Source organism: Coprinopsis cinerea (genome assembly GCF_000182895.1).
Source record: "Coprinopsis cinerea okayama7#130 chromosome 7 map unlocalized cont3.7, whole genome shotgun sequence".
Lineage (NCBI taxonomy): Eukaryota > Fungi > Basidiomycota > Agaricomycetes > Agaricales > Psathyrellaceae > Coprinopsis > Coprinopsis cinerea.
The window spans coordinates 1920981-1942750 of NW_003307538.1; the positions used below are offsets into that span (position 1 = coordinate 1920981).

Sequence of the window (21770 nt, forward strand, 5' to 3'; positions counted from 1 at the left end):
CTCTCTTGATCAGGTTGGCTCTCTCTTGGGGAGAGAGCTTTCCAAGGCCAATTGCCCTGATGTGTTGCTCTAAAACGGTCCCTGCAGACTGGTCTAAGCCCTTGACTTTGGAGATGATGGTGTCGATGTCCATGGCCATAGGATCTTTGGCAGGAGCGGGGCGACTGAAGTTCCACTGTCTGGTAGAGGTCGAGGTTTTGGCCGAGGCCTTGTTGGTGAGGGCAAAGTAGCGACAATAGTTGTTGTCCTTTTCGATGGCCTTCTCTGTCCACTCCTTGAAGGTTCGAGGGGGTTTCTCAAGGTCGAAGAGCTTCTTCCGAAGCGGATCATTCAGGCTGGCTTGGAAGTAGTCTCTGGCTACAGTGTCTCCAGTGTCAGCGACTCTTTGGTCTTCAGTCTTGTTGGCGTGGTCCTTGGAGAGGAGATTGGTTTTTGATAGGACGATCTTGAAGTCGGCTACATGTTCTTCAGCCGTCTTCTTTCCTTGGGTCATCGTCTTCAGGCGCTGTAAGGTGTCTTCTTGTTTGTGATCGGAGGAATGCCGTTGAAGATGGCAACAAAGTCCTTCCAGGTGCNCAATTCAATGTCAGAATCGGTCTCCTTGGATCGTAGCCATGCTTCTTTCCAAGCAGAGGCTTCGTCTCCTNTGAGGAACGAAAGGAGATAGGTGATTTTGCTGTCGTCATCGGTGTAGATGTGCTTGTTGACCTTCAAGTAAAGTTTCACGTCTTTGAGGAAGGTGTTGAGGTCTTCCTTTTTACCGGTGAAGGGGGATGGCGGATTGATTCGCCTTTCAGGGATCTTCTGGTTGGTTTCATCACTCATTACGACGTCTCAGGTTCTGTTGTCTGGGTTGGCTGGGTTGACCATGGTGACTGGTTGTTCAAGGGTGATTGGCGTAAAGGGTTCTTCTTCTTCACGTTCTGGAATCAAGGGTCCTTCCTCTTGATGCTGTGTCTCGGTGCTAGGTTCTTCTTGGGCGTCTTGGAATTCTGCAGAAGGCTCTTCTTCAAAAGAAACTTCTGACAGTTCTTGTTTGCTTGGTTGATGTCTTGGGTCTTCTGGGTAGTTGGGCCAAGGTTGGTTCTCGCAGTTGAACCAGTCGTCGAGTTTAGTGTCATAGTGTTCACTGATGAGTCGATGTTCAAAGTTGCTGCAGTCGAAGTCGTCGTCTCCTGAGTCTTCTTAGGTTCCTTGTGCTTTGTTGTCTTTTTCTTCTTCAGGGAGCGATTGGTTAACCGCTAGTAAAGATGGTGTTGATGGTCTGGTCGAGCTTGGGGTAAGCCCTCGGAGACGTCCTCTGGGGTGTGGTTGACTGGGATCCGGGTGTTGAGGCAATTAGGGTGGCTACTGGGTCGACAAATGGCGGTGGTGTAGGGAGTCGTTCTGGGGGGTCAGATGCCGAGTATGTGGGAATTCTGTGTGGTCGATGGGGTTGTCACCCGTAGGTATGGATGACGATGTGTTGGAGCTAGTTCTTCTGTTACGGTCAAGGGACGTGAACTCGAGTGAGCATGCACATCGACCGTAGAGTCGTGGTTCCGAGGCGAGTTCGAGGATATAGGCGTCTAAGAGTGCCTCACAAGAGGTATTGTCTTAAGACGACTAGAGCAAGTTCGAGAGAAGAGTAGAAGTGGGTGTGATTCACGAGAACTAGCTAAGGAACAAGGGAGGTATCTACAGAGCTTATATACCTATCTAGCTACGTGAATATGAGTCAAGAGGAGTCAGAGAAGAAGGCTGCGTGAGCACAGGTTACTGCGGAGCGCAGCAGAGATAAATTGGAGAACAATAAAGAGTGGCTGCGCCGCAGCAAGAAAGGAGTCATAAAGAGTCAAAGAAGGCTGCGCTGCAGCAGTAAGAAGAATTAACAGATAAAACAGTCACGAGATAAAGAAAGAGATCATGTGAACAAGAAAGAGAGTCATGTGATAGAGAAAGGACGCGAAGAGAAGAGATAGGGGCAGAATTCGTAACACCAACCTCGCGAAAAACTGGTTTACAGCAAAGCAAATCAAAGTACTTGACTGGCCACCCAACTCACCTGATATGAACATCATCGAGAACCTCTGGAACCACCTGGACCATATGGTGCGTTCCCGTAACCCTTTGCCACGTAACTTGGAGGAATTGTGGGTTGCTTTGCAGGAGGAGTGGGGGAAGATAGACAAGGACTATATTGACTGATTATACGACAGCCTTCCACAATGAGTGGAAGATCTTTGGAAGGCGAAGGGAGGATCTACTCGCTATTAATGTACTGCATTTTGTTCCCCCAAATCCATGCAATTTTCGACAATACACAACTGTTTTAACAATGAATCCTGGATTTGATCAAGAGAAAGCATAAATTTCGTACGCTCGTAAACCTCAAATTTCCTATAACTTTACAATGCACAATGTAATCGATCTGAAAATTGGCCGGTAGATATTTTATATGCATATGTATCTCTCTACAGAGCCTTGAGTCGAACGGCCCAGTCAATCCATAGTTATATCAAATGTAAACTTGCGTGAGCCAGCGTGCAAAATTTTTGCTGAGTCACTGTATATATACCTAGGTAGTAAGTTATATAAGCTATGAGAACATATGGAGAATCATAGGGAAAAGGAGAGGGACATGGAAGGAGTGACATAGATAAGATAAGGATTGTGACCAGTAAATGATAAGACAAATAAGGAAGCTAAGGGAATCAAAACCCTACATGAGAGTGCCATCACTTTTGGTGTCCATGAGTAGTAGTACAGACTACAAGTCCTGGCAAGAAAAGGAAAAAGAGTCTCCAATTCATGACACATAACTTGCCCATTCCTGGGCTGTTTTGGATGAAATGAAGCTCAAACCCTGCAGAAGACCTGCAGGTTTGTGGGCAGGGTTTTGCCAGTGTCCAGGTTATTACCCATGGTGAACACTTTAAAGAGTCTAAATAACTCGGAAATTGTCCTGCTATGTATGGACCCACAACTGGTTGTTTCACCTCTCTGTACCTCCACTTGCTACTCAAGGTTTGCTATTCAACAGTGCAAGAACAGTTCAACTGTACAGAGTTCAGATACAACACTGTACAAGGATGTATGTACATATGTACAATGAGAGGGAGTACACGTCTGCGCGGGTCGTAGCTAAATCGTACCGTACGAAGGGGGGGGGGGACGTTAGAGACGTGAAGTGAAGGATAGGACATGAGAGCGTACGTAGCACGCAGATCTTGGGTGAGGGGGTATAGGACCAGATTAAGAACAGGTAGAATAAACAGAACTTGAAAGAAATTTGGAGGGATGAGGGGGAAGGGGTTGGCGGGAGAGTAGGAAAGGGTGATGAAAGATAAAAAGAGATAAACTAATAGCGATGTAATCCATGGTTATTAAAACAGCTGTAGCGAAGTTGAATACGGGGGTTGGCTTTTTGAAAAAAGAAAGTGTGAATGAGTACCGGTACCAATATTTGAGTTGCGGTGTGGTGCGTGTCGTAATCTATAAGTTGTTGTCCTTCCTTCCTCGCTGAGGATGTCGATGACGTAGAGGGGTTTGGAAAGTATCTACTCCTTCTTGTTCTTGCGGCCCTCGCGACGAGCCTTGATATCTTCGCGCGTCATGCGAGTACCAAGTAGCGTATCCCAATGCACGAAGAACGGCTGAGCAAAGTTGGACTTGATGCCGATGACCTGTGGACGCAGTCAGCTCGGTGCCGAAAATGGGATAGGAGGGTGTACACACCTGGTGATGGATGTCGTGATAGTCAGCATTATTACCAGTGACCAACTGAAGCGGGTCCCAAGGGAAGTTGTATCCGCAGTGATCGTCGACAGTCTTGAATGTCGAGACACTGAACAGGACCATAGCCTGCCGCGTAGACATCCCCGTTAGGTATTCGGCCATTGCAGCTCCAAGGGTGTCGAGAACGAAACCCTCGATAGGGTGGTTGTAGAGGGCGCCAAAAGCGTAGGGGACGTAGAGTCTGTGATGCCACGAGTGGAAGTGTCGGTAAAGGAATTTGTTGACATGCATTGCGCGGTGGAGGAAGTACTGCCAAGTGTCGATGATGAACCTGGACGGGGGGATGATGAGTTGGGACGGAAAATATATGGATAGGGATTGAGACGTACATGGCAGCGAGGAGCTGGAAGGTTGGGATGGCCCACCAATACACAAACTCTGCGACTTGGAGCAGGCGAATCGGATCCGCAAAGCCAAACAGGCTAAGCACTGGTCTAATCTGGCTTGCGATATTTTGTATTGACGCTGGATGGTCGACGAGGGTCTTGTTGTCGTCGGCCAACCACCATAGCCCTAGGAGCGTTTGTAGGACGTGCTGGAAGACGACTGCGATGACGACGGAGGAACGGGAAGCTAGGTTTTTGGAGGCGACCTCTTCAGAGGGGTGAATGCGGTATTTGTCGAGCCATTTCCAGGGTCGTGTGTCGAGGTAATGGAAGAACAACGACAACGACCAGTAGGCTAAGACTGGAGCGGCAAGAGTAAGGTAGTAGTCCGAGACGCCTTCGACGAGGTGCTTGTTGTGTGAATAGTAAAAAGGAGTGTAGGATGACTGGTAGCAAAGGGGGTCATCGTATGGGGCGGCGTCGAGGCAAGTTGTTGCGTTGAGGGACCACATGAGAGAATGCGGAAGACCAACGTAAATCAATAATTTCTTCTTCGCGCTGTAATAAAGCTTGGGCTTCCCACGATGCCCCATATGTCTTGCCCCAAGTCTAGGCAAGGTGGAGATGTCCATTTCCTCTGGCTAGAACTACATACATCTAGAATACAAGATTTCCAGGCGTTAATTACTAATGTATAATCGTGTCCCTACAGTTATTACAGCGAGCTCAACGCGACAACTCGCACAAGAAAAAGATCTCATGACTCTGCCAAATTGTTAAGCAAAGTTGTTAAGCATCGTTTAGTCACCATATCGCCCTACGGCACCGAGTCAGCTTCCGAATATCAATCACGAAAAGTGGTCTCACCTTGAGCAAAGTGGCAAAGGTTTGGTCTCGGAGTGGTTCAGGGAGACATGCACGCAACGCCTCTCGCGCCCTAATGCCAATCAAGTCAGTCCAACTAACTATAAAGTACCGATCACAAAACACGCACCGAAGATTGTCGCTCAGACGGAGATAGCACCTCACAACATGCTTGAGGAGACGTACGGCTTGCGTCTCAACAAGCTGATTCACCATGTTCGACAACACAGTTCCAACAGCATAGAACCGCTCATAGGTATGACAGATATAAGTCAACCCCGTCTCGTCCAACAAGATCTTCTGAACAATGAAGATGGCGACAGTTTTGGAGAGTTCAGAGCCGGTTTCCATGATGCGGAGACAGAGAGGGATGATTTCGGTGGAGAGCAAAAAGTGGATGACGGAGCTGTTATCGTTTTGCTACAAGAGTCTGTTAATCGCGGTCACGGTCGTGAAATCGCAAGACAAAGTTACCTTGACCAAAGCGCCAATCACACCTAGAGAGGTGAGGCGAAGGTATTCAAAGGGTCGGGTCTTGGATGTCGTATTCAGGAAGGGGTATAAGAACAATGGGATATGCGCTGCGTCGATAATCAGATGCGGTTGTTACGCTGGATTGGACGGAGAAACGCACCGCTGAGGAACAGCTGGCGAGTTTCTGAATGAGAGGCGACGCATTGGAGCAAGGCAAGCGCATTGCAAACGCGATTGGAAGCATGTGCAGTTAGGTTTGGTGGTGAAAGTAGAGGGTATACAGAGACAATTTCTTGAAGGAGGGCTGGCATAATGCCTACACCACTTGCTGGTAAGTAAACCGAGACGCTGGATCGATATTTGGGGACGCACCGAAGGAATGCCAGAGAACGAGAGCAAGGTCGTCATACTGTTCCCGTTTCTTGCTCAATTCCAGCAGGGCACTTTCTCTTGTAGCTGGATCAAGAAGGTCAACGACGAGCGAATAGATCTTGCTATCTTCTTGAACCGAGCTGCCGCCTACAGCGCCTGGGGTGACCGAGTATTGGGATTGTTGGTGGTGGAGTACGGACAGGGGCGGTGTTTCTGAATAGGTTGGGTGTTGTCGAACAAAAGGGCCATATCCACCATTTGGCTGCTGAAGATAGGATAGAGGTTTGGGCGATACCAGACCCGCCATGGCAACACCGCGCGGTCAACCAACTCAACTTGTAAAACACGTCCTGACCTGCCCACTCACAGATGACTAATCTCATCACACAGCCACGATTCACAACCAGCTCGTCAGAATGACAGAAACGGTATGCTTGATGATTCCCAATTTCCTAGTGATACAAATGCTATTACAATACAGATCCCAGACCATCGATTAACTTTACGCAGAGGCGCCAGCAGCAACTTCACGCCATTCGCCTTCACCGCCCATACCCTCATACCAGTCCTTGCCCTCAGTAACTGCAGAGATGTACCCCGCACGAATAGTCCAATCACCAAACCTCTCGCCCTCGTGACGTTCGAGTGCGTAGCGTTTGATCATGGGTCCGAGGATGGCGAGGATTTCGGGCTCCGTTACCGATTCTAAAGCCAGTATTAGTTCCTCATTCCGAACGAGCATGTAGAAAAGACATACCTCTATAGATCTTGTTAAGACGTTGACCGTAGTATCCACCACCGAGCAACATGAGGTAGCTTCCAGGTGCTTTACCAACGAACGCGACCTCGCCGAGGTAAGGGCGAGCGCAGCCGTTAGGGCAACCCGTCATCCTCATCACGATCTCGTCGTGGCGCAATCCCGCCTCTTCACAGATCTTCTCGACCTTGTCGATCAAAACCGGGAGGTACTAAAAGACAGCGTCAGACCCAACTATCGTTCTAGCAGGAAATGGAAGACTTACACGCTCGGATTCAGCCATAGCCAGTCCACAAGTGGGGAAGGCAACACAAGCCGACGACGCCAACCTCAAGCCACTGTAGTTGAGGTTATCAAGGTTGTACTTCTTGAGAACGGCCTTGATAGCAGGGAGATCTTCATCGGCAATGTCAGACACCAAGACGTGCTGGTTGGCAGTCAAACGGAAGTTGCCCTTGTGGATCTTGGCAATCTCCCGGAGACCAGTCTTGTAATCCTTTCCAGGCTCGTCAAGGATCCTTCCGTTTTCGATGAACATGGTGAAGTGGTGGCGTCCGTCTTCGCCGGTGTGCCATCCGAAATCGTCAATGTTGCGGTCGAACGTGAAGGGTCGCACGGGCTGCAGCTTGTACCCAAGGTGCTTCTCGACTTCGTCCCTGTACCTGTCGAGTCCGAGGCGGTCAAGGGTATACTTGAGACGGGCGTTCTTGCGGCTATGGGATATACATGAGTCATGGTACGAATAAAAGATCTGAATGATACGTACTCGACACGGTTACCGTGGTCGCGCTGGACGATCATCACCTTCTCCGCGACGTGCTTGCCCTGCTCAGGAGTGCAGAAACCGAGCAAGCTACCAGCACGGGGGTACGTCTTCTTGTTACCGTGAGTGACACCCATGCCACCACCAATGGTGACGTTGAATCCTTGGAGTTCACCATCGTCCCCGACGATGGCAATGAAACCAAGATCGTTGGCGAACACATCAACGTCGTTGGTGGGAGGGACGGCTACCGCGATCTTGAACTGTGGCTCGAGTTAGTAAGCATCACGATGAGAGAGAGACGGCCGACATACCTTCCGAGGGAGGTAGAACTCGCCGTAGATGGGCTCAAAGTCCTTCACGGCGTCACCGGCAACAAGCTTCTTGTCGAGCCAGATTTCGTGATAGGCAGTAGTGCGAGGAATGAGGTGGTCCGACAGCTCCTTCGAGAACTCAAACACCTGGCGATGCAGCTTGGAAAGAGTGGGAATCGACGAGCAGATTACATTTCTACAAAGGAAATGAGTACCAGGCAATAACCCGAAGATGCAAGATTCTTACCGGTTAACATCACCACAGGCAGCGAGGGTATCCAAAAGAACACGGTTGATATCCTGGATAGCAGGCTTCAAGTGCCTCTTGATGACACCATGGAACTGGAACGTAGCACGCGTCGTAATCTTGAACGTTCCGTTCGCATGCTCGTCCGAGATTTGGTCCATCTGCAACCACTGCTTGGGCGTGCAAACACCACCAGGCATACGGACACGAATCATGAAGCTGTAGGCAGGCTCGACGCCTTGAGCTTGTCGCTCATCCCGAATGTCACGGTCGTCTTGCTGGTAGATACCGTGGAACTTGGTGAGTTGGGTATCGGAGGGTGCAAGGGCGCCGGTGGTAGTGTCCTCGAGTCCTTCAGCGATGGTACCACGGAGGTAACCAGAAGCAGCCTTGATGTGTTCATTGGTAATAGGCTCGGGCTCCGCCTCGTCAACGTCGATGTTATCGACGCCAAGCGCCTTCCACAACTTGGGCTCCCAAATCTTGTACCCGGTCTCGCTACCGTCAGCATCCTGGTCGTCACCCAAACCGATGTCGGCGACACGCTCCGCGCCGAGCTTCTCGAGTCGAGCGTCGAGTTCTTTACCGGGCTTGTTGTAATAGTGGGCATCCTCGGGGCGAGGCCAGTAGTGGCTGTCACCCATGCCAAAGACGGTGTACTTGAGGTTGGGAAGGATAGACTCGCCTCGGGAAGAAGCAGCGTTGAGAGCCTTGAAGAAGTTGCGGCCGTTCTGGGGTGGTTCACCTTGGCCGGCGGTGGAACAGACGAAGACGACATACTCCTCTTCCTTCAAGGCCTCCAAGGAGGAAGAGTCGAGAGGAGTGATAGTGGTGGAGAGGCCGCGAGCCTTGGCTCGGTTGGCAAGTCGCTTCGCCTTCTTCTCAGCCGCACCTCCATCTGAAGCATAGAGAATGAGGAGAGGGGGAGCATCCAACGCACTGACGAGGTCGTTGTACGATTGCTGAGCACGCTTCTTCCTCGCTTCGCGGATCGTCTCGCCCAAGCTGCTGACGACTTCGGCGGCGATGGCGGGAGTCGAGCGCGTGAGCTGAGAAAGGTGGTTCTGGCGATCAAGGAATTGCTGGAGGTCCTTCTTGATAGCTTCAGAGTCGAGGGAGAAAGGTTCGAGGCCCTTGGCGTCCTTGCTAGGATCCCATCGGTAGAGAGGCCAATAGCCAGCATCGACAGCGAGCTTGGTCTCCTTCAAGACGTCGATGGCCGACGAGTCTTCCGAGTGGTAGGGGAGGTAGGCGAGGACGACACTAGGGCCTTCGAAGCGGTCGGCTTCAGCAATGGCTTGGAGGACTTGGGCGTAGGACGAGAAGACAGCGACGCTGGCGACATAGACATCACCATGGTTCATGGCGTACAACCCGACATCCTGCTTGCGGCGATGGGGGTCTCCAGAGTTGCGAGCGGTGTAAGGGAGGGTGTCAAGGATGAGAATGTTGACGTTGAGTTTGGACGCAATGGCGTGGTGCAAACCAGAAGATCCAAGGTCATAGGACCATGCATCAGAGCCAACGATCCAGCGAGACACGGCAGGGAGGTGCTGACGAAGGGCCAGCACGCGCTGAGCAAGGGGATTGGGAGGGGAAGTGGCCTCGAGTTTGGCGACGATCTGGTCTCCCAATTGTCGGCTCTTCACACCGTCATCCTTGGCCAGCACCCACTTGCTAAGCAAGGAGTGAAGGTCATTGTCGAGGCTAGAGTCTTGCAAAAGGCCTTGGACGGCCGAAACCAGCTCGTTCCGGGCATCCAACTGACCCCGAACACGGCCCAAAGCAAACTCGGGGGTGGTGGCGATGTCACCCTGGGTAGCTACGAGGGCGGGGGAGTTAGCGATCTCCAACCTGTCGCTGAAAAGGTGTTCCAGGATGCGGGTGTAAGCAGCCTCGTGCTTGGGGATATGGGGAGTGGTGGCGGAAGGGGAGCTGGTGGAAATGGGACCCAATTGGAGACGTTCAGTACCAGAGGCAGGTGCGCGCTGGATGAGCTTCAAGACATCAGGGACGGAAACGTTGTCCAGGTCACCCAAGATACCGTTGTAGACGCGAACGGACTGGTCGGGCTTGTGACTCTGGATGGCGCTGACCAAGTCGAGGTACAGGGGGGTCCATTTGGTAGTCCACTTGTGAACTTGCTCGAGGACGATCACGTTCGTAGCTGAGTCAGGGATGGCGTTGGAGAGGCGTGATGCTGGAAGGGGATTAAGCAGCGAGAGCGTGACGAATGACACGCCCTCGATGGTGGGTGCAAAGTCACCTTTCCCAACAAGGAAAAGCACGGTATGTGGATCAGAGGCGCCACGGACCGACAAGGCACGCTTGGGACGCCTGACCAAGGAAAGTGTGTCCAGCGCTGCAGACTCGTAAGCCTTCACGAGTTGCGTGGTGATGGGGTCGTCCTTTGCTGACTGGCCGTTAACATGACCATTTACATGGCCGTTAGCGATTCCGTTGACGCCATTGATACCGTTAATACCGTTCAGATGGCCGACGGGGGAACCAGGGGACGAGGGATGCTTCTTTGCAAGCAGGAAAGGGAAGATTTTGTCCTCCGGGATCTCGTCCACCGGTGGATGGTCATTTGAGGAGGAGGAGAAGAAGGCGTGAATGACGGCCTTTTGCTCGACTCTTGCGAGACGAGCTGACAAAAGGGCGTTGTCGTGGGCTTCCTGTGGTGTTTGGGAGAGGATGAAGAAGGGGACCGCGGATCGGAGGAGCAGAACGTCTGAAAGATCGTCCTGGACTGCAAGGTGGAGTACGACGGGTCTCGTGGATATTTCTGCAAGGTGCAGAAGCAGACGGGTCACGACTGGGGAGGAGGCGAAAGCGGTGAAAGTGGTGAGGTCTGAGGGATATCTAAGGAGAGTGGACCCAGGATCTGCGCCATAGGGAGTTGGGAGGACCCTCGGTTTATGGGCCGCAACTTTTTCGAGAGAACGGTAGGTTTCCGAGAAGCTGGAGGTGGATGGACCAGACAATTGGGAATCGACCACAACCTCAGATGAGAGGTAGGCGATACGCGCTACAGCTTCGACGGACATTGTGACTGTTGGAAACAAGGAAACGGTGAGCTCAGAACTGTGAAATTATTTAAATGCTTACTGGAAGGGACTAGGTCGAATGTGGACGGTGGCAAACAGCGCTTTTCCAAAAATGCAGGTCATTATCTTCTTAGAGAATGAGCAAGTATTGGCGTGAAGCACATCATCCGTTTGCCAATGTTTGCCGCCCGCCAATCGGAGTAACCCGATCACAAATCGGCCAAATCGGACATCCGCTCGGTTTTCTTCCCCTATTCTCCTCTCGGCGCCTAACTCCTCATATCAGTCCATCTAGTCTCTCTGCAAAGGGTTTCAAGTCTGTTTCATGTCTTACCAGTGTCTCCTCCAGGTCTATGCACGGACCTTTAGGCGCGGAATGAATCCCCGAGTTCAATCGACCGTTCACATACAGTACATATTCGGAATAACAAACGTTCACGGGAACTCGTACAATATGCGATGGACGAGTCGAGTCACCGAACGTTGACGGCCAAGACCGTCCTCACACAGATTCTTCAGTAGCACAACATCGGCCATCGTCGCCATCCACCATGGCCAAATGGCCTGGAGGACTCGTGTTTTGTCTCGTTCCTGGAAAATTGCGGAATTCCGAATTGTCTTATGGATAACATCATTAACCCAACATTAGTGCCCTTCCTTGCGCCCGCCTGTTCCAAATTCGCTCAACTCTCGCTAGTGTCTGATATTCTACGCCCCATTGTGACTAATTTACGCTCCCAGGGCAGCCAATGGTTCCGCACAAAGGTCGTCCTCGTGGTCCCCCACTCACGCTAGTTCTCCGTGCGCCACCGCCTTGCATTTTCTCTTACTAGTAACACATCGTGACTTTTAATTCCCTGCTTACAAGTTGTCTCGAAGCAAGCACTAAGTATACAGCTGGGATAACAGAGACGAGTTATTTGAACCTTTCTTCATCCGGATCCGAAGGAGTTGAAACAATTAGGGGGAGGCGTCCAAGTTCGGGTTAGGCATTCCGTGCGGCATCATCCCCAGTGAAGAGACACACACTCTACTTAGTAGCGCGACCATCTCCCGTAACGCCTCGACTCGTTTGAAGATGGAGACTGAGCTGTTCTCGGGTTGCCGTTTCTGCATGCGTCGGTCCCACGGTACGACCACCCTGTTCCCATTGTTCTGAGGCTCTGCTAGCGTGAAAATCTGAAGGATTGGGAAGGACCACCCTTCTCAGGCCTCTGTCCGGCAGCGCTTTCAGCGGTATTTCGCAAAGTCGGCCGTCCATGAACAAAGCTCCAGTATTGCGAAAGCGAAAGTTGGTGGGGTCCCCGAGACTCGAATACTGTGCAATTGAGCTCAGGGCGGTTATATACCTGCAATGCACAGCTTGATGGATTCTCAGTCCGTCTGCATTTTGCAAGATGCACAGGCAACTTCCACTGCGACATGTCCACGATGTGTCGCTTGAAATGTGCCCTGAACTTCGTGTTCAGTATGCAGCTAGATATGAACTTGCTTCAGTTATGGCCTCGCGCTCAAATAGATGGATAGATACCAACTAGAAGAGATTCCGGCTGGAGGTAAGGCCTGGCGCCCCACTCAACTCCCGATATGGCCAGAGAAGCACCAAAGGGAGAGAAGCGGCATTCACGACAATGGACGGTGCTGTTGGAGAAACTAGAAAAGTGGAGAGTTTTGATACAGTCCTTACACGTCTTGACGCTTGACGACCTCGAGTTTCGAGTGTGTATCAACGGGGAACTCACCACTTCAGCTGAGCACTCAGCAAGTCGCACTCCTCGATGTGAACGGGCACCCAGCTTGCTAGTATTCGACGTCGATGGCAGAATACCAAAGTCTAAAACGATTCACCAGCATCGTCTTGGCCGTCGATCGCGGCCCCAGGACTCCCCAGGATCGAGTTTCGGAGGCAATTGATTTACCAAATATATACCCTCAGCGCGTCATCCCCCTGTCGCTGCCTCTCTTTTCTTTCCCTCCCACAACGACTGCTCAAGTCCACATTGTGTAGGACAATATGGCCCCCACACACGTACTCGACAAATACTACCTTCTCATAACGTTTCTGGTTACGCTGGGATACCAGTTGCTTGGGTTCGCCATTGCATGGACTTTGCAGTTTGATAAGATTACTGACCTTACGGGTGGTGAGTTCAGTTAATGACTGGGAGAATAGACGTATTTTAAACTTTACCTTCCCCCAGGATCTAACTTCTTCATCTTGGGTCTGCTTCATTCTTTCAGGCCATGTCGATCATGCAACTAACGCGTGTGCAGCCCTGCTCACACTCTTGCTTGGCAACACGTTCTACACTCGAAACATTGGTACGCGTTTCGTCAAGCGCTAATGAGTGCAACTGCTAAGCCTGGCGGTACCACTTCCAGTTGCGAGCGTCCTCGTAATGGTATGGGCAATCCGACTGGCAGGTTCGTCCATTCACAGCTGCAGCCATGCTTGTGGACTCAAGCCAGCCGCCATATCGTCCCAGGTTTCCTCCTGTTCAGAGTTATCAAAATGGGAAAAGACAGTCGCTTTGACGATATTCGTTCTCACTTCTTCAAATTCCTAGGTCAGTTTTCCACCGCGGTTACCTGGCGTCTGGGCACTCATTCCCGTTCAATTTTCGCAGGGTTCTGGATAGGTGAGGCTCCATGGGTACCATTGATCGTGGCCGTTCTGACAGTGGCTGTTCCTCTCAGCTCAGATTCTATGGGTTTGGGTGGTCTCCCTCCCCATAATAATCCTCAACTCTCGAGCTGTCTCCGATCCCGCAGTCGGTGGATCCAACCCAGAGTTTGGGACCTCGAGAGACATTGCGGGGATTGTGGTGTGGGCTGTCGGGTTTATTATTGAAAGCGTCGCTGACGCCCAGAAGGTGGGTCTTCCCTGAAATTTGCCTGGATTTAGCGTACCTAATAATGATTTAGTACTGGTACAAGTCAAGCGGAAAGATTCCCAAGGGTTCTCCTATGCGGGTTAGTCTCTCTCAGTGAGCCTTTAGTCCTACCTAACGGCGAAGAATACAGAGAGGACTTTGGGCTTGGTCTCGACATCCACCTTACTTTGGAGAGTAAGCATATCATACTCTACAAAGAATACCCTTCTGATAGAATCCAATAGGATGCTTTGTTGGTGGGGCATCTGGATGCTATGCCTGTCTCCGAGCACCAATGGCGACCTACCATCTTCAGCAAGAGCCGCCCAGCACGGATCTGTCGTGTCACCTCTGTTCACCTTCCTGTACGTCGCCCGTCAGACTATCTGCCCAGGTCAACATGATGTTGAATATCTTCAAGGGTCCTCATGTTTGGTTCCGGAATACCGACCGCTGAGAAGCCAACAGCAGAAAAGTTCTACAAGATGGCTCAAAAGCCTGACGCAGACGAGGCAGAAGCAAACGCGTGGAAGAACTACCAGGAATACCTTGAATCAACGTCCATCTTGATTCCAATACCCCCAGTTCTATATCGACCTCTACCGAAGGTGTTAAAGAGAACGCTATTGATGGACTTCCCATTTTTCCAATTCGAAGAGAAGCAAACGAGGTCGGATTCGCAAGGGTTGCTGCAGGAATGAGCTCACACCTCGACTCGAGATCAATAGATCGTCCAGTTTGCTACTTTACGCCGTTATGAATCATGATTCTGTTGTAGTATAATTAAGACGATAATTGAGCAGTGCTGAATCTGATTTAGAGTGTACTCGGGTATCTCCGCATGATATTCATCCAGGTACCATGTCGACGGAGGACTCACTCAAATGAGCGGTTACAGCATCCGAAGCTGGTCGCCCTTTGTGGTGACCACCAGCCTCCCTACACTTGCCACAGTTCGCCCGCTGTTTCTCCTTCCTCCTTCTTGACGACTACCTTCAACGACTCGACACTCTGGCTGCGATTCACCAAAACTAGACCATGAATGGGACCACTGTCGACCCCGCGATCGTCGCAGCATACCAGTCTATAGTGTGTTATGAAACCAATTGGCGAGTATCCAAGTTCTTTCGACAAACAGCGTTTCTAACATTTCTTCTCTTCCTCTCGTTGAGTAGGTTGCTGCTCCACTACGATAACGACAATGTATGTCGCTTCTTTCCTGCCGAGAACATCCCCATTGAACGCCAGTTCTCTCGCATCCCAGTTTGACGACCTTGTGTTTTACGCTCATGGTTACGAAGGACTCGAAGAACTCAAAACCAAAATCTACGACCTCGACAAGGTCTTTGTAGCCTTTTACCGCGAAGAAAATGAGCACAACCCGGGGTATATCTTGATTAATTACATCCCCGCCGGTATCTCGGGCGTCAAACGAGGTAAGGGCCCAAAGCCAGGGTTTTTGCGTGGTTGCGTTGCTGAACACGCCCCAAACCTCTTTGTTCACAGCGAGGGCGCTCGTGCATTCACGGCGTATGGGGATTGTATTTAAAGTGAGTTTAAACTAGTACAATGGGGCACCATCGTTACCCGTTGCCGTCGCTTAGGACAATGGAAGCTTACGACCATTGTTGAATCTATACAGAAACACCAAACAATGCTCACCGTCGACAGTCTCTCCCAACTCACCTCGTCGACAATCCACCAAGCTCTGGTTGATCCAGGCTCATTTACCCCTCCACCAGTTGGACACTCCTTTTCACACACGCCCGAAACCAGCCTGACAAACCCGCCCCCATTCCAATCAAACTCTGCGACACGAACTACCACTAAGAAACCAAAACCTATCACACTCGACATGGTCCGCCGCTCGTTTTCAGAGACTTATGCTCCCCATATCATCCCACCTAAACGTTCCCCACCCGTCCCGCCCGTCCCTCCCATCCCAACATCAGTTCACAAAACATCTGGTATGTTTGTGAATCTCTTGAGGAGGATGAAAGAGTCGGACGATACCCCTCCCCCTACACCGCCAAAAGACGACATTCCCCGCTACCGCTCACGACCATCCCCACCACGAAGAAGCACGACATCGCAAAATCACGAACTACCGCCCATACCGAATTACTCGCGGGAACATTCGCCGACAGGGAGCCTGACGGAATTCGGGTTTGTCTCGAGATACTCAAGCGAGAACGATACAGTTGTTATTCAACCACCGCCTAAGGATGCGCATCGGCTTCGTGTGCAGGTTAGCACTGTACCGCTCAAAGGCAAGTGGGCACGAGAGCCAATACCAGCAGATCCTGAGGAGAGGGAGCGGAGGAGGCAGGAGCGGAAGAAACAGCGGGAGCTCGAAGAACGACAGGCTTTGGAAGAGGAAAAGAGGAGGCAAGAAGAGATCAAGAGAAGGAAAGAGGAGCAGCTGAGACAGGAAGAGGAGGAAGAGCGGCAACGACGGCAGCAACTGACCGAAGAGTTGCGAAGGATCTCTGAGGAGAAGGAGAGGCGGAGGAGGGAGGAATTGGAGCGGGAAGAGAGGAAGAAACGTGAATTGGAAGAGCGGAGAAGAATCGAAAGGGAAAAGCGATTGGAGGAGCATCGGAGAGCTGAGCAGTGGCGGAGAGAGCAAGACAGGTTACGTGAGGAGGAGGCGCGGCGCGCGGCGCTCGAGAAGAAGCGGGAGGAAGAAGAGCGGCTGCGGAAGATTCAACAAGCAGAAAAAGCGATCGCACAGACTCATGAAGAGTCACTTCGAACAGGCTGGATTACAATCCAATTCCCCGAGTCGTTGTTCTGGAAACGACGGTATTTCAAGTGTACGGATAAGACATTGTATCTTTATCGCAACCCCAAGGTAAAGCCGACCTTTATGCTTGTATCTCGGCATTGTTCTGACACCACCCTTTGCAGGAAATCAACTCGCCCCTTGAGACCGTTGACTTGCGCGGTCAAGTCGCAGCTTTCAAAGAATGGAGCGAGGGATATGAAGAACTCGAAGCGATCCCATTCTCTTTTGTGATCGAATTCAAAGACCAGCGGACATGGTCGGTGTTTGCGGATTCGGAGAACGACAAGTTCCGGATTCTTGGTCTTTTGAAGCACACTTCTGGCCTGTAATTGTATTATGTATGTCTGTCCTCATACCAGCATTTTAGATACCCAGCCGCCATTGTAAATTATCTGCATTATTTTATTTTTACGAGACCCCTGTGGCCTGTGCATTGTCCTGGTAACGCGGTCGCGGTCACGTGGCGATTGAAACTCCGCTTCGTGGCAGGGGCGGAGTGTTGTTGTTTTTGAATGTGAGTTGGTTTGAATGAGACAAGCATGAACCCCTCTTCCCCTCAAAGACGCGTCTTGAAGCGCTCAGCTTCAACAGCTTCTCTCCCGACGCCCCCGAGAACTTATCGACGTCGTGCTCGCGGTCGATCGCGCGGCTCATGCGACAGCGACAGCGACGACGACAATGCCCCTTCTCAACAGCATTCTCCAGTATCCACCGATGACGAGTCAGAGCGACCCTCAGGTCTAGATGAAAGACAATCAAGGAAGAAGCGCAGGACCACGCTGGCTCAGGAAAATGACGATGAAGAGGCCTTTTGGATGGGTGGCAACGATTCTAAACAAGGCGACGTTTCGGGCGCCAACACCAAATCAGCTGCGGCCAAAAGCCAGGGCCCTTTGCTATATCGCAAGCTCCAGGCGAGCGCATCGACCTCCCAGGTGGAACAAGGCCTGCTGTCACCGCCAGCTTCCCACAGAAAACCTGTCAACCCTCCTGTTGCTCCTCGCCCGACTTCACCCAGTCCCGCCACTACCGTATCTGAACCGGTCACACCACAACCCAAGGCCAAGAGCAAGCCTTTTGTTGATGATTCACCTGTTGTTGGTATCGTAGACTCGCCTTCTAATCCGTTCGTTGCGACCCCTGTCGGCGAAGACGATGATGTGGAGAGTGTGGCTAGTCCCAAGGCCGAGGACCACGATGACGAACCGGTCTACGACAAGCCCACGGTCACCTATGTCTTGTATGTACATTCAAATTTTCCGCTATCCTATATTTCTTATCTATTGCAAATAGCCGTGGCGTCAAGCGAGTCTATCAAAACCCGATGTACGACCCTGTCAAGAAGCGCGCCATCTCACCACCCCCCAATTCCAAACTCCCCGTCGACGACCCCCTCTTCTCTCCGGACCCCACGTGTAAACCCCGGCTCCTGTTCCCTGAAGCGCACAAAAAACGAAGGGCCAAGCATCAGAAGAAGCCCGTTCCACAGGCGCGCTCTGACTCGGACGAGGAGGGGAGTGATTCCGATGCTGACGAGGGCTTGGGTAGGGGTAGAATCAAGGCACCCAATTTCGGTGCGGGTAAATTGACTGCAGAGTCGCGAAAAGCCGCTGCGAGTAATGAAGATGATGTGTTCTGCTGAAATCTCACTCCACCCATTCCTTCCTTTTTCGAACATTAATTCTTCTGCGGGGTTTTCTACCTTACCACCTGACGAGACCGATCATTTTCTTATCCTTATACTCAAACGTATAGTATATTTTCTGGTTCTCTGTTTATTCTTTTTCTTGTTTTTGATTTGCGAATTACCTTGTCCTTGGGCTCCCGGCGCTACCCTCTCCTCCCTTCCGTCGTTTTGTCACAAACAATCCTGGTATCGATTTGTCTCTCACCTCATTCACATTCCCTTGGGTCCGGCTGCTGAAAAACACTCACACATTCATTCTCCTTGACATTTGTAACCTCTAACACTGCACTTGACTAGATATCATAACGTACACTATACTTGGTGAAAAAATATGATGTTCCATATGCGAACGTTGAAAAGGCTCCACCCGTATGCCAGTGGCCTCGTTGTCGAGCGACATTTGAAGCGTTCTCTAACAGAGGCCAGACCGATAAGCGCCCGATGGAGTCTGGCGCTGCTAGTACTCTAGGGTTGACTGGAGTAAAACAGTATAAGTATAGCTCTTCTTTCCAGTTCAAAGCAAAGTCGTTACATACCGGCCAGGAAGAACTTCTCGACTCTCATTGAGTTCTGGGTCATTGACTCCGGTGTCAGGTTTCGTGTGGTAGAGATAGAGATATTCACCAGTCCCGCCAGTGGAAAACCTGTCGGTCAATTTGCAGATGACGCCATGCGCAGGGACATCGGTGGTGAACACCTTGTCCTGGGACCTGGGTCCGCTTCTACTCGGGCTAGCCTGTTCACTGACGTCAGGTCTGCATCTGTATTTAGAGCTCTCTGCGAAAGGCTCTAGTCCAAATCGTCGAGAGAAGGACGGCGAACAGCGGCGAGCTCGCGGGAGAACGCTTACACAAGGGAGCCACGGGCGCTCGTTTGATATCAATCGCCTCTTTTTGGACCGCTACACTCTCCACTGCTCTCTCAAATTGCTTCGATTCTCCAACACTATGCGACATTGTCGCAATGAAAGTTCGAAATTTGGCCCCTACTCTCATTCTGGGGTGCAAACCATTCGTATCTGAACAATTCTGCCTGCCAAAGATGCTCCATCGGCTCACGGACAACTCTCAAAGAATCTCTGACTTTCTGTTCTTGGACAAGGGCTTAGCCTGGCCGCTGGTTAAATAGGACTACAGATGGGCTCCTCCTAACCCAGGCTCCCTTGGCCACCTAGTTTTTCTCAAAATGTCCCCCACGTACGAGGATCTCTGGTTCGGTCTGACTCCCCAAGAAGCTGCCAAAGAGGCCTACGACATCATCGTCGTCGGCACCGGCATGGGTGCTGGCGTTCTCGCTGGAGACCTCTTCGACACCAACTCAAAGCTGGGCAACAAAGCCAAAAACATCCTCGTCATCGAGAAGGGTGGCCTTAGCTTCCACTCCCACTGCTTGAACGCCTCCCGACCGGGTGGCTTCGGTGAGGATCGTGGGCAGCAGAACGACACCTTCTTCTCTCTCTTCAAAAAGAACTACACCTTCAGCGACCCCTCCTACGCTGAGCAATGGAAGGCTGGGGAGATGTTCAATCTCGGGGGCCGTGGCGCCGCCTGGGGTCTCTTTGCTCCCCGCATCCACGACGACACCCTCGACGAGGAGTTTGGCAAACCACTCCGACAAGAACTGGTTGGACACTGGTATCGGAAAGCGGAAGACCTCATGGGCCTGTTCCAGCCCACCACAAACACTTACCATGCATCCTTAATGGAGCGACTCAACATGGTTAGCGAGCGCGAATGCCAGTGGCAATGGGGTCGTATCGCATCCGAGTTCAAGGACGAGAAGAACTTCGACTTCGCCAAAGGTGCCTTCAGCCCGATCGACAAGCTGCTCGAGATAGCTATGAGCAAGGATCGCAGCAAATCCGGCCAGAGCATCGAGCATAGGAACTTCAAGCTTCTTCTCAACTCCGACGTGCGTAGTTTGCAGCAGGACGACAAGGACGGCATGTGCTACTCCGGAGTCTGGGTTCGCGATTCGAAGGGAAAGGACACCCTGATCAATCTCAAGCCCGGAGGCACGATCGTGCTGGGAGGTGGTAGTGTTGGGTCCCCTGCCATCCTTATGCGCACCAGTACCAACCTCACCGACACCCTTCAGAAAAACGGAGGGCTCCATCTCACTGACCACGACATCTTTGCCGCGACGGCAACGTTTGCATGGCAGAGTGACGACATTCGGGATAAAGTCGGAGCGATGAAACTTCAGACGTGGGCCAGGTGCAAGAAATCTAAGAGGATCGCTCTCCTCAACGTTGCCGTCGACGCAAGTTCTTTCCTTCCTCGCTCCTTCTACCCTGATCAGGCGCGGTACACGAACAAAGATTACCCCAAGATGATCGCGGCCTTCATCTTGCCAGAGCCACTTCTTCCCACCAACACTATCAAGCTCGACTCTTCCCCGAGCGATCCCAAGAAGCGTCGCGACGCTGAACCAATTGTCGCTGCCGGGAGAAGGGCTCCCTTCAACACGACCCCCGAAGACAGGGAAGACCTCGCCGATCTCCGCGAACTCACGGAGACAATCTTCGACACCATGCAGGCAGAACTCAAGCTATGTGATGTATACCTCACAGACCAGGAGGGTGCCGATGACGACAAGTTCTTCAAACCTCTTGAACTCGGCGGTGTCGCCCACGAACTAGGAACTATCCCGATGCGCCGTGGGGAGAAGGATGACCCGCATTGCCTCGACGAGAATCTTTTGCTTCGGGACACCACGAACGTCTACGTTTGCGACCTCTCCCTCTTCCCCTTCTCTCCTGAGGTCAATCCGACCCTGACCCTTGTCGCTCTCGCCCTTCGACTCTCCCGCCAGATTCTTAGCCCGAAAATCATCGACACAAAAGGCAACGACGAGCCCGGCTCTTATCTTACAGTAGCCCGGGCCCAAGTGCGCCGTTGGGTTGTTAATCAAACCGGAGATCCCATCAAGGTCCAAATTTCCAACATTTCCGGAGTTGCCCTCGGTAACAAGTTCATCGACGAGAAACCCGAGCCTGAGGCTGCCAATGCCGAGACGATCCTTGAGCCCGGAGAGGTGCTCGAGGTTGACAGGGACAGCAAGACCGACGAGACGGTACGGGTTTACAGGCTCATGTTTGGTGTTGATTGGGAGGAGTGGAAGAAGATGACCAACAGGACACCGGAGGACCCCTTCCTTACTCGCCCCGACCACTACATCGCCTCGCCCCAAAAGGTCTGCGCCATCCTCTGATCTTGCTGATGTTGTATTGCTAGTCCGATGAAGAAGTTGAATAACTTGCACCAATACATAGCACTGTACTTGTACGTTTTTCCTCCAGCCGAATGAAATGCATTGTTATCCCCTTATCACCCGGATACTCGGATGTCGTCCATTGCAGTGGGTGACGGTCCAACTCTGCGTTCTCCCATTTCAACAACCTATAATAAAACCAAACTACGGATGTAAGAAATATTACGACATTAAACTGATAAACTAGGTACGTTTGTAGAGATCA

General features: G+C 51.5%; 8 protein-coding genes across 8 annotated transcripts; 4 read left to right on the forward strand and 4 right to left on the reverse strand.

Moving 5' to 3' along the window:
- Positions 1-3539: 3539 nt before the first annotated feature.
- CC1G_11555 (sphingosine hydroxylase) lies at positions 3540-4615 on the reverse strand (the record flags this gene model as incomplete). The annotated part of the gene is made up of 3 exons (XM_001831506.1): positions 3540-3665; positions 3718-4048; positions 4107-4615. 3 exons carry the CDS (start codon positions 4613-4615, stop codon positions 3540-3542), a joined length of 966 nt encoding a protein of 321 aa, XP_001831558.1.
- Positions 4616-4860: 245 nt separating this feature from the next.
- Positions 4861-6120, reverse strand: CC1G_11556 (hypothetical protein; the record flags this gene model as incomplete). Its single annotated transcript, XM_001831507.1, has 6 exons — positions 4861-4920; positions 4971-5040; positions 5098-5387; positions 5442-5548; positions 5602-5757; positions 5814-6120. The coding sequence occupies 6 exons, from the start codon at positions 6118-6120 to the stop codon at positions 4861-4863; spliced, it is 990 nt and encodes a 329-aa protein (XP_001831559.1).
- Positions 6121-6315: 195 nt separating this feature from the next.
- Positions 6316-10944, reverse strand: CC1G_11557 (sulfite reductase subunit beta; the record flags this gene model as incomplete). The annotated part of the gene is made up of 6 exons (XM_001831508.1): positions 6316-6518; positions 6571-6781; positions 6836-7283; positions 7337-7596; positions 7648-7843; positions 7895-10944. The coding sequence occupies 6 exons, from the start codon at positions 10942-10944 to the stop codon at positions 6316-6318; spliced, it is 4368 nt and encodes a 1455-aa protein (XP_001831560.1).
- A 1982-nt stretch (positions 10945-12926) lies between these two features.
- On the forward strand, positions 12927-14632 carry CC1G_11558 (hypothetical protein). The gene is made up of 11 exons (XM_001831509.2): positions 12927-13088; positions 13146-13166; positions 13219-13266; positions 13327-13368; positions 13431-13511; positions 13572-13583; positions 13642-13817; positions 13870-13917; positions 13969-14012; positions 14063-14182; positions 14239-14632. The coding sequence occupies exons 1-11, from the start codon at positions 12959-12961 to the stop codon at positions 14516-14518; spliced, it is 1002 nt and encodes a 333-aa protein (XP_001831561.1). The 5' UTR covers positions 12927-12958; the 3' UTR covers positions 14519-14632.
- Positions 14633-15018: 386 nt separating this feature from the next.
- Positions 15019-16934, forward strand: CC1G_11559 (hypothetical protein; the record flags this gene model as incomplete). The annotated part of the gene is made up of 4 exons (XM_001831510.2): positions 15019-15253; positions 15324-15367; positions 15460-16671; positions 16728-16934. The coding sequence occupies 4 exons, from the start codon at positions 15019-15021 to the stop codon at positions 16932-16934; spliced, it is 1698 nt and encodes a 565-aa protein (XP_001831562.2).
- Positions 16935-17144: 210 nt separating this feature from the next.
- Positions 17145-18247, forward strand: CC1G_11560 (hypothetical protein; the record flags this gene model as incomplete). Its single annotated transcript, XM_001831511.1, has 2 exons — positions 17145-17845; positions 17899-18247. 2 exons carry the CDS (start codon positions 17145-17147, stop codon positions 18245-18247), a joined length of 1050 nt encoding a protein of 349 aa, XP_001831563.1.
- A 338-nt stretch (positions 18248-18585) lies between these two features.
- On the reverse strand, positions 18586-19248 carry CC1G_11561 (hypothetical protein; the record flags this gene model as incomplete). Its single annotated transcript, XM_001831512.1, has 3 exons — positions 18586-18757; positions 18829-19047; positions 19115-19248. The coding sequence occupies 3 exons, from the start codon at positions 19246-19248 to the stop codon at positions 18586-18588; spliced, it is 525 nt and encodes a 174-aa protein (XP_001831564.1).
- A 229-nt stretch (positions 19249-19477) lies between these two features.
- Positions 19478-21505, forward strand: CC1G_11562 (hypothetical protein; the record flags this gene model as incomplete). Its single annotated transcript, XM_001831513.1, has 1 exon — positions 19478-21505. The coding sequence occupies one exon, from the start codon at positions 19478-19480 to the stop codon at positions 21503-21505; it is 2028 nt and encodes a 675-aa protein (XP_001831565.1).
- Between the last annotated feature and the right edge of the window lie 265 nt (positions 21506-21770).

Coding starts and splice junctions, on each gene's coding strand:
- CC1G_11558 (XM_001831509.2), top strand. CDS start 12,959: ATGGCCCCCACACACGTACTCGACAAATACTACCTTCTCATAACGTTT. Junction 13,167..13,218: donor ATCTAACTTCTTCATCTTGG/GTCTGCTTCATT, acceptor ACGCGTGTGCAG/CCCTGCTCACACTCTTGCTT. Junction 13,369..13,430: donor ATGGGCAATCCGACTGGCAG/GTTCGTCCATTC, acceptor ATATCGTCCCAG/GTTTCCTCCTGTTCAGAGTT.